General features: G+C 36.5%; 1 protein-coding gene across 2 annotated transcripts in view; it reads right to left on the reverse strand.

Moving 5' to 3' along the window:
- Positions 1-1,785: 1,785 nt before the first annotated feature.
- The window catches only part of LOC121870389 (golgin subfamily A member 2-like), a 69,298-nt gene continuing 58,814 nt past the window's right edge, over positions 1,786-12,269 (reverse strand). For both annotated transcript variants that reach the window (XM_042372212.1, XM_042372211.1), the window contains exons 17-18: positions 10,664-10,766; positions 1,786-3,275 (exon numbers count right to left, since the gene is read on the reverse strand). In XM_042372212.1, the coding sequence (XP_042228146.1) occupies positions 2,944-3,275; positions 10,664-10,766 (435 nt within the window). In that variant the 3' untranslated portion in view covers positions 1,786-2,943. The remainder of the gene's footprint in view (positions 3,276-10,663; positions 10,767-12,269) is intronic.

Raw genomic sequence — 12,269 nt, forward strand, 5'->3', positions numbered from 1 at the left:
AATGGTTAGGATTACATGAACAGAGGTCCAACTGAGCAGTCATCTTCAAAAATAAATAGAAGATACAGTATTACCTACAACAAAACATGTGTTACATAAAATCAAGTGCAGTAAATTAAAACAATGGCAATTTCAAGATGAAGAGTGGTATGATTTTTCCCAGCTCAGTATAAAACCCAAAATGTGAATAGCTTCACTCGAGCTCTAAGACTAACAAACAAGGCACAGATTTATCCAGGCCTTCAATGAACTCGCTACATACAATCTATTAAATGCAAAAATATTGTAAACATCTTTCTTCGGAGATAACATATCAGTCCGCATATATATATATATATACAGTGACAATTTTTTCATACAAACTAGGCATAAATACACACCATCCATATCAGACATTCAAGGTTGCTACAGATTCAAGATCTCACACATACAGATGACAGTTTTATTCAAAACTAATAGATGAAGGATGAAATGTATAATTTATAGTTCACAACAAAACAAGGATCTTGGTGAACAGCAAAGCTGCAGATGCATTACTTTAAGCATATCATTGAACTTGTAATTACTGTAAGTTACACAAATGCTGGATATTTGAGGAACATAATCTGTACTATTAGAATTACACTAATTACAAGACAAGAGTTCAAACTAATTATTGCTCAATGTTAACAATTAAAGTGGTTATTTCAGAATATTATACTTAATAGTCTTTTATTTAGGGATGCCAGTGTAAGCCAGGTACAGTCACAATCCAAAGTTTTGATACCCCCTTGGCTGGGTGTTCACTGAGGCCAGGGTTGAGGTAAGGCTGGGTGATCGGCCACAGGCTAGTTCAGCAATGTGATAACGAGGCACTACGATGGTGAGGTTCACATTCCACCACCACAACACTCCGAGACTCATAGCACACGAGCACAGAAAGGAACTTATTACAAACTTGGACATGGCATGAACTTTTTTTTTGATGGAGGTTAGCCCACCCGGGCACAGGTCACTGACCCACATCGGAGCGGGGGGGCGAAAATGTACCCGGTAGTAATAATAATAATTCATATTAAATAAAAAATTTAATAAAAATACAAAATTAAAAATAAAATAATAATTGATAGTAAATAAAATTTTTAATACAAAATACAAAATTAAATATAAAATAATAACACTAATAATTATAATAATAATGATGATAAGGCACCATAAAGAAATGCAAAAATGAAAAAATCAATACAGGTAGTGAGAAACAATATATGTATGAGGCAGAAAGTAAGATCAGCAACCAGGGATTTGGTCACAATTTTCATGATGCCATATGGCAGCAGGGTCTACCATTAGACAACACATTATGTTTCCAATAACATGTTAAGATTGGAGCATGAAAAACTTTGCCCAGTCCCAAAACACTGGCTTGGAACCACTAGATGTGAGTGTTCGTATTACACATGAATCATCAGGGCAGCATATATAAAGGGTGGCCATCGGCCAAATTTCGTCAAGAGGGAGTGAGCAGTCAGTCGACAAAGTGAGGCCTATACTTGTATAGATATTACCATAACCCTGGGAATATCATGGTTTCACACATACTAGGAATTCATTTAGTCATGTTTACAATATTTAATGGTGTATCAGTAACTACATTGGAGTATTTTGGCTTGGAATGTTGCAATTCACATTAATTATGGTATCACCCAGACAATTTTTTTGTTTGGTCTGGAGCAGCGACTTTGCCGAAGACCGCGTGTCATCATTAGTGACTACTTCTTGGTCACTTGCCTAGTTTCCTGTCTACTGTTGCTTTTAATTTTAAAATTTCACTTCATAATGTCTCCGATTGTGAGTTACAGCACAGAGGTCACCAATATTACAACTAGTAACGCATATGATTATTTTTCACCTGAATTATAAATATCTATGACGTCCTAATCATGGTCTGTAGTAGTGTCACGATACTTTTAGTCCATCAACACGTGATGTTTATCAATATTCATATTTCATAACTGGGTCGAGAACAGCCCAAGTTTCTCATGCCTCACTCCTAACTTGCAATTGTTATGTATGCCAACAATATTATGAATGAAATTTTGTTATGCAGGTGCATGTCAGATGTCAAAATTCTTCAAAACTTCCTTCCATGCTCGTGTGCTGCGAGTCTCGGAGTGTTGTGGTGGTGGAACGTCTACGTCTGATCACCCAGCCTTACCTCAACCCTGGCCTCGGCGAACACCCAACCAGGGGGAGTCGAAACTTTGGATTGTGACTGTACATGGGATATTATCTTGCAATAGCATGTCCAACACTAATGTACCTGGAGTTTATTTTTTATTAAATCATAATTGACACTGTGCCTGTAATGTTACATTTTAGAAGTAATTAGCCTGAAAATCAAGGAAATGCAAACCTCACAATCCTGATACTCATTAATACCTTCTCTACAACTCTTCAGCATTATGAAAACCCTATCTAGCAATGACAAGGTGCATCGGTCTTCTACAGTAACATTTCAAAACTTTCCCATAATTCTTCCCTTAAGTACAAGTTAATGATCTTGCATCAACACACTATATGGACATACTTTATTAAAAAATATTTCATTAAATACAGAGCAATTCAAACTATAAAATGTACCACCTTTACAAATAATATTAAAGAATGACACATCTCACAAAATCAACATAAACATCTGGTTAATAGTTTATGCATTTTACTGCCAAGAAAATAAAGTCTAATTTTCTTGACTGCAATGAAGAAAATGAATGACTAACTCGAAGTGAATTTTGCTGGTAATTTTAGTATCTTTTAAACTTTACCTATAATCACATTTGTATAACATGCCATAAATTCTAATGTGATGAACTCTGAAAAACAGACAAAAGGGGACTTGTAGAGTATGTGTATTGCTGTGATCCAGGGTCGAAATCTGTTTAAATGATATTACAGTGTATGACAACTTCATACAGTGATGAGCTTCCCTGAGCACAAAGGACACGGGTGAAACTTTTGAAGACCACAGTGTTCAACTTGACTGGTTGCCTCCATCTCATTTAATAAGTCCAAGATTCTTTGCACAGTTGGACTTTTGGTGCCTGTATTATTTATCAGCGGGTCTCCTCCAAGATCTTGCATATCTGCATTTGTGGATCCATTTAAGTTAGTTGTTGAAGGATTATTATCTTGTGATACTGGCAGAATCTCACTACTGATACCATTAGTAAAGTTCTCTGTTGCTTCTTTTGCAATTTCTTCTTCAGCAGTATCATTTACAAGTGTCTGATCACCATTTTCTATTAGGGAAAAATGGATAACATCCTTTATTATGTATTAATACAGAATTTGTAATGGTAATCAACACTACAAAATGTAAACATATCTGCAACACATGTAAAATATTTATTAAAATATAGTCACATCTGAACGACAGATATTGCCATCGTGGCAGTTCATTCTAGACTACAGAGAATTGCAAAATTGTAACAGGTGCAACTGATGTACAGTAATATCCACAATAGCCAGAATAATTGGTACAGAATATTTACATGTTAGAGGGTGTGTGGTGCAGTGCACCATTATTAGGGATAAGCAGCGCTGTAATATAGTGTGTACTAACTACTATCTTTCTCTTTACGCTTTAATTATTGCTATTTATAAGTTTTTGTTGTACAGGTTGTACCTCTTTAGTCCGGCAACCTCGGGACCTGACCGGTGCCGGACCATGGAAATTCACCCTTTTCCTGGATAGATTGTGACTTGAGCTTATGCTTGGAAGCACTAGCACCACTTTCACTGCTCCGTGGTCTCTTTGAAGATATATTGAAGGGTTAAATGTTGTACAGTAGGTTCTCAAATTTTGCAAGTTTTTAATTCAACGTTTTCTATTTGGACACAAAAAAAAAACACTACGCAAGTTAAAATTTTGATGGCGGAAACTTGAATTTCAATGGGTTTGAGTGGCCCGCCAACGTTCAGACATGCACAAATCGTGTAAACAGTGTCATTTCTCTTATGTACAAAAGATTCATTATTGTTTATTACCGAATGTCTTTTTGATTTAATTAATTTTGATGTGTGCAAAATGAACAATACAATTCATTAATAATATGTATAATATTAAAACACGCGAGGAAACGAGACGGGATTGTTTTCGTTGATTACAAAACCAGTGACTGACTGGATCTACATATAAAACTGAAGAAAATAAGACCCTGGTTGTAGCTGTTGTAAAATTAATGTAAAAAATTAATATGGTTGTTTTAAGTAATGTTATTTAATGTTAATAAATGGAACAATATAAGTAGCTAACCATTAATGGTAAAGGAAAAAGTGAGCTCACATATGTAAGTGTGCACATGTGAAAACATATCGTCATTACTCTACATAAGAATATGAAAGCAACACTTATTTACTGTTCATATATATTTTAATTAATGTTTCTGAATTAAAAAAAAATTCTACCCACCAGTGGTGGTAAAGTTGAAAACAAAGGACAGCCAATGTTGTTGTGTGTGTTTTTACTCGAATGAAGTATGCTCAACTCTAGCTGAAGCTGTAGAACATAAGAACTTTTCTGTGTTGTTTTTAGTTTTTATTTAATTTTGTGTTATTTTCGTTGGTTTATTAAGATGTTGCTTTATTACAGGTAGTAATTCGCCAAAATAGTAGGGTAAATAAGGCAAAATTTAGCCAAACATCGTAAATACCACTCAAATTAATTTTCTCCACCGGCAAACTAAAATCGTTCCGGACCACAGAATGCCGGACTAGAGAGGTACGACCTGTATATATTACTTTAAGAAAACTATGGCTACAGGAGGAAAACACACAGATTTTTTCCCTAAATTCTCACTGCTAAAATGCAGTACTGTACGGACAATCAGTTTTTTTCAGATAAGTGGTCCCCTTTTTAGTCCAGATCTTCAAGGGTTCACTGTAGTAAGGTTCAACTTGTACAGTATTTCCCAGGTCGGCTGAAGAGTGGTGTTTCCCACCTTGATTAAGTCAAAACCCTGCTTCTATTAGCTTGAATACTAGCCATGAGGCTTAGCTGCAGTGAACAGCCACAGAGTATATTTATGAAAAATATACTCCTGTGTACACCAGTGGCTCCCAATCTTTTTAACATAATGCCCCCTTTTGCTTTTTGCAAAATCCCCCCCCCCATATTTTTTTATGTAAAATCTACATACTGTAGATTTTATTTTTTATTATACTGCAATTATATTTTAGTATTGTTGATGATCAGATAACTCCTTGCATAGTGAACATGGATGAAAACAAATAAAACATAAATAATACCAGTATAAAAGACTTTAATTACAGTCAACCCTCACTTTACGCGGTCCCACATTCTGCGTTTCCAAGTTTACGTGGTGCCCTGCCAGAACCCAGGATGCTCACATTCCGCGGTGGGTGTACACCTTTACACGGGTGAAGTATAATTTTTTTATTTAGCTCATAAAATTCATACAAATTATCCGGCCAGAATATAATTTACATTGCTGGAATTCTTACAATTTGATGATCATTTTGAATATAAACATCATAGATTTTGCATTAGACATACAAATTTTAGATATAATGTTTACTGAGTAAATATGTTATCTTTTGTGCAAAATATATGACATTTATATTCAAAATATTCCTGGTCTTACAAGGAATCCAGCAATATCAATTATATTATCCTAACTTTAATCTGAGGTATTATTTAATACTAAATGTTAAAATCTAGTTTTTTCACCCACTCTTTCTCTTGAAGGGAGGGTTGGGACGGACTGACCATCTGGCTCGTTGGAAGAGGGGGGAGGCAAGATGGGGTACTTTGATTGACAGATAGTGTCATGAAGAATATTTTTTTTTTATTAACTGAAGATATTTGTTTTAGCTCATAAAATTCATACAAATTACCCGGCCAGAATATAATTTACATTGCTGGAATTCTTACAATTTGATGATCATTTTGAATATAAACATCATAGATTTTGCATTAGACATACAAATTTTAGATGTAATGTTTACTCTGAGTAAATATGTTATCTTTTGTGAAAAATATATGACATTTATATTCAAAATATTCCTGGTCTTACAAGGAATCCAGCAATATCAATTATATTATCCTAACTTTAGTTTGAGGTATTATTTATTACTATACCTGGTTTTCCCCCAAAAATTTCTCAGAGGGTGTACTGTGAGAAGAGGGGGAGGGAGTGGAGTCCATTATTTGAATGGACATTAACTTGGCGACTGTATTTCTCTATTTCTCTTAAGTATTAATTGTGTGCATGTACCATCATAAAATTAAGATGTTATTTTTACTAGAACATAGGTATTGTGTTGGAAAAAGTGGAGTTTGGGGGTCAGCTGGTCTCTATTTCATTTAATCCCATATGTTATGTTATTCACTTTACGCGTTTCTCACTTTCCTTGGTACCCTGTGGGTTACACATTAACCGCGTAAAGTGAGGGTTGACTGTATATACTTCAATGAGGGAGGATTGGTGGCTGGTAGTGTTGTGAAAGATACGAGTAGCGTGAAAGTGAGAGTCAGTATGGTATCCATGACATGTCCAAGACATGTAAGGAGAGAGAGAGATGAAATGATAGAAAACAGATAGGGGTGACTGCTATTCTTTGGTTTTGCACGGATGTGTGGAAGATTCAAACGGAGAGAAATAGCCAATTTTGGCTGATGGCTTCATGCCTCCCCTGTACCCACCTCACCCCCCCCCATTTGGTAACCATCGGTGTACACTATACAGATACTGTACTATACTCACCAACTGTCACCTTGAGCTTGTGATACTTTCACACTTATTGTATTGTACAGCACAGTACTGTTACAAGTAGTTGAGTAGTTACCTACGTGTGTGTTGGTATGCGTGCTCGATTTGGTGGCTGGGTTTAATGTTTGGGTTTTGAATGTAAAGTATATTGATGTACAGTAAGATCTTGTATTTTGCGAGTAATGTAGACTGGAAAAATTGCGGAAAAATAACAATATAGACTGGCCACTCTACATTAACCTCTGAATGATACAAATTCTGCCTTTATTGACCTGATTGTGCTTTTCGGAAACTAATTTTAAGGCCTTCCTCAAGTAACTTAATCACACGCTGCTTATCCTGCATCGAGTACTTGGCAAACTTAACTCCCTTATGATAGTCCCGCTTCTCCTTTTCCTTATTTGGCCCCTAGGTGGGTCTGTCCCACCCCCACCAGCACCAGTAGGACCCCCAGTAGAGGCCATTATCTTGACTCGACAGGTGGTAGCACCACCCAAAAAAGCACACAATAGCAGCCCAGGCAGTCGCCAGGATGGCACAGGCTACAAGGAGATAATTGCGTTCTTGTAAACCTCTTTTACGTTCACCACCAGCAATTCGATCACCAGAACGCTTCTTGGAAACATTCTTCTTACCTTGTCTTTCCATATTCATCACTAATACAACAAGATTGGAGAAAACAGCAAAAATCACAGAGCAATCAACAAAAACCGCGCAATTCAACTGATCACGTGATGTAAACAGAGAGCGCTGGTGTAAACCGTGATTAGTCCTCACTGCGAAACATTCTATTTACTTAATTCTTTTCATACAGTATTTGTGTAGGTAATAGGCAGCTATCAAACAGGGAGGTACTACTGCCTGGGAAGATATTTGAAGTATAATGTGTTGTCTAATGGTAGCCCCTGCTGCTATATGGAATCACGAAAATTGTGACCAAGTCCCAGGTTGCTGATCTGACATTCTGACTCATTTGCGCACAATTGCAGGGTCTCAATTGTTTCTTTTACTTTGACAACACAACATACATACAGTATATCGTTTCTCACTATTGAGCTTTTGTGGGGGTGTCTGTATATGAGCCTTTATTATTATTATTATTACTACAATTTTGATTTAATAATAATAACAAGAATAATATTAGTAATAATAATATTATTATTATTATTATATCATCTTCGCCTCCAGGCCCTGATGTGGGTCATTGACCTGTGTCCAGGTGTGCTAATCCCCGTAAAAAAAAAGAGATAAATTTTGGGGAAAAAAAAATGTACAAAGTACCTCTCAAAAAACACTTCACAAACAAAAGACACGAATCAATTGAACATGTGATGTCGAACGTTAACTGTAAACATCGCATAACCCCGCGCCACACTTAAAACGTTGAGGGTGGAATCGTCTTATAGCCAACATTCGTATGCAAAAGTTCGAGTTCCCCTATTCATCAATCGTGTTACAACCAATTCGCGTTGACAAAATACGCATTATAGCAGAAATAACTGTAACTGGTATGAGGGCTGTGACGTCATTCAAGACCGTGGCCAGCATTCACCTTACTGGACCTTGCGTTCAGCTGGATGGAGCTCGCGAAATTCACGACATTTTACGCCAAATATAAGACTTGGTTACATTAGGTAGTGCTCGCAAAATTCAAAAATGAAAAATATGAGATCTCACTGTATAATGTTATTGTTGTTATATGATGCTCTATGTAATGTATTAAGACAAATGTATTAAAATTATTTAGACTTATGTAGAGGACGAGCCAAATTAAGTTCCACACAATATAGTTGTAGGCTTGGGATCCCACAACCGGGCTGCCGGTGAGAGGGGCAGACGGGACTGGGACTTCCAGTAAGGCAGATATACTTACTCAGGTTTTCTATATCAGTATTGAGGTTTTGTATATCAGTATTGCTCTAATGAGCATTGGTAGTGTAATTGTATTATATTTGTGTAATGAGAGTTTAACGATTAGATTCCTGTGACTGTAGCTTCGTTAGAGTTGAACCAGGAACTTTGAATGTTCAAGATCCAGCTTATGCTCAACTGTACACGTGTTTTGTCTATATTTAATTGATCATTGTTAAGAGAACTGCCATGCTGACATTGTTATTTACAGTAAATTCCCTTTATTTATTGTAAGTGTGATGTAAAATCTTGAAATATGAACCCTAACCCTCCTCTGAAGCAGTCAACAAACCTGCCCCGTTGGCTGTTTGGTACCTCTACTCCCAGGAACTTACAAGTACTGTTATATAAAATTAACCAATCCCATGTCCATATTTTATATTGTACATAGACATTTTAGCCATTAAACTATTAAAATGTTGTATGCTTTCACAAGACCCCCTACACCAAAGCTGCACTTAATTAAAGCAGGGCCGCATTCTCAAAAGCATTTACGGGACTGTATCTCTTTGCTTACCCCATAACTGGATTTACAGTCTCCGATCGGTATTCTCAAAACAAATATTTGTCAGTGGACTCCATAAGCGAGTCCGTAACTTACAGGACCTCCTTATCTACTGTAACATGGTCAACCCGGATATAATAAGTCGCTATTTCCCGATTGCCTAACAAAAGTTAATAATATATGTTGTAATAATCCTTGTTAGGCTTGTTTTATCATCAAATAATGAAGAAAATGTTTTGTACATCAACATACTAAAATATGATTAACAGTTTTTTTTTTTTTTACAATAAGAAGAGACTTCAGTGTTTCTATTTCTCGTGGAATAGAAAAGACGCAGCTTTTGTCTTCTTACAACTTTTCAAGTAATTTGTACCAAAATAGAAGATTTGTATTGTCCAAATTTATGGTTCAAATATTTTTTATGACTTGAGTAACTTGCAGATAGACCTCATTAATGTGGTATAACCGTAGATATCCGTCAGTAATGAAAGCCAAATATGAGGTCAAGTGAACATTTTTGCCTTGACTCCACCTTCTTGGTATGGCTAGGACCAAGTTATACCAAGCTACTCTGCCAAGTATCCAAGAAGTACCCATGACTCATAGTTAAATAATACCTAACCCAATCTAAGTTCATCAAACCTAATAAAAAAGGGGGTAAAAATTAACAGTGGTATTGCATTTTTTTTCTTAGAAAAAGAATTATGGTCATAGGTTTTTTTATCCGATACATTCAGTAGTTATTTTTTTTTCCACTGCAAATTTAGTGAAATGTATCTTACCCTAACAAACCCTGACCTTATCTAATCTTACCTTACCTTACCTTACCTTACCTTACCTTACCTTACCTTACCTTAAATAACCTAACCTAAGAAAGCTAAAATGCAGATGACAAACAATTAAATTCTCTAGAAAATTTCAATTTCTTTTTTAAAAAATACATTTGCAAAGATAACAAACTTTTTATAATCATTTCTCCAACATATCTATAAATCTGTTGATCATATATAAACGAAACTTAGGATGCCACTATTATGCACTTTAACCTTTGATTATCTCTGCAAATGGATTATAAAAAAGGAAAGGTTAGGTAAGGTACATTTAGGTTAGGTAAGGCATGTTAAGGTTAGGTACAGGTTAGATAAAGGTAAGGTTAGGTAAGGTAAGGTAAGGTTAGGTAAAGGTTAGGTAAGGTAAGGTTAGGTAAAGGTTAGGTAAGGTATGGTTAGGTAAAGGTAAGGTTAGGTAAAGGTAAGGTTAGATAAAGGTTAGGTAAGGTAAAGGTAAGGTTAGGTAAAGGTTAGGTTAGGTAAAGGTAAGGTTAGGTAAAGGTAAGGTTAGATAAAGGTTAGGTAAAGGTTAGATAAAGGTTAGGTAAAGATTGGAAAGTTCTGGGATCAAAGATGCCGGCTGTTGGGGATATTAATGTACATACACCAATCTGAATTGGTACAACTTCATCTTTGTAAATCTCACTTACCTATATCACTGGTGAGTGAAGTTTGATTTTTGATAACATTTGTCATTTTTATCAGCTGTTCATGACCTGGTCCCTTTTCTTGTGCTAGAGTTGATACTAAGTCCTGAAATAAAATAAACCATAGGGTTACAAGTAACCGAAACTTACATTTATTCCTGTAATACTCTTCTCTCAAGCTAGTCATCAAAATTTATCCATACTCACTAGTACAATACAATACAAAAATGGTTAACAAAGCAAACTTGTCAGATAAAAAAATGGGTAAAATTATATATAATAGATGCCCCTCGAAATTGAGGATGGCCGGCGCTAGGGCCACCTAGACGTGAATTTGTTTAAGGTGTAGAAGCTGTCACCAACACAACAACTACACACTAAGTTAACGAGTTGCATGACCCAATGTCAAGGAACAGTCCGAGAAGACCGGACAACTCGCCAACAGCACTGGTTAACCATTACCCCAGAACACAATCCACAAATCGATTAACATCCAGGTCCCCAATTGCTGCTGGGTAGAGAGACAAATGGCACAAAGAAACTTGCCCATAGTATTACCCTGCCCGGGGATTGAACCCAGGTCCAATCGCTTGCAAGGCGAGCATGCAGCCATTACAGATTTAACTGTTAATTGGTTCATGACAAAACCAGGCCAAGATTCAAATATTACAAAGGTAATTATGATGGGATGGAGGAGGAGATGAGGGGTATCAACTGGCCTGACTCACTTAGGCATAAAAATGCAGACACTACGCTGAATATCATAGCCAGTAAAGTGAACCATTCGATAGATAAATATATAACCAAGACCAAACCCAGTCCCTCCAGGAATACAAGGAGACCGCTACACATGAACCATGCGGCGGAAACAAAGTTAAGAGAACTCAGAAATTCAAGAAGTGGGTTAGAACAAATGATGAGCAGGACAGGAGGATGTATGCTAGATCCAGGAACCAAGCAAAGTTACAGTGTAGAAGAGCTGAAAAGGAGTTCCAGAGGCGGATTATGAGCGACGTCAAGTCAAACCCAAAGGCATTTTACCACTACTCAAAGTCAAAATTAAAAATGCAAGTAGGAGTATTGTTCCTGAGACTTGAAGATGGTAGTTATGCAGAATCTGACCAGGACAAGACAGAGGCATTGAACAGTTTCTTTTCTCGGTGTTCACAAGAGAGTATGCGAACACTCTTCCTGAGATTGAGGACAGATGGTTTGACACAGCACTGACCCACACTGTGTTCTCAGAAGAGGTTATAAGAAATAAATAGTTAAAGTTACAGGTGCAAAGAGTCCTGGCCCTGACATGATACATCCCAGAGTGTTAAGAGAGTTGTGCAAGGAGCTTGCTGAGCCCCTGAACATCCTGTTCAATGCCTGGATGAGCAAAAGCTCCCAGTGATTAGAAAATGGCTTATGGGAGTCCTATTTTCAAGAAGGGAGATCATCACTCCACAAATAATTATAGACCAGTGAGCCTGACCAGTTTAGTGTATAAAGTACTTGAGAGCATTTTAAGAGATGCCATGATGGAACATCTACTCCAAAACTACCTTGTAAAGAAGTGCTAACAGTTTTATGCAAAGGATGCTCGTGTTTAACACAATTACTC

The sequence above is a fragment of the Homarus americanus genome, unplaced genomic scaffold (genome assembly GCF_018991925.1).
Source record: "Homarus americanus isolate GMGI-L3 unplaced genomic scaffold, GMGI_Hamer_2.0 scaffold40856, whole genome shotgun sequence".
In the NCBI taxonomy this organism is placed as follows: Eukaryota; Metazoa; Arthropoda; class Malacostraca; order Decapoda; family Nephropidae; genus Homarus; species Homarus americanus.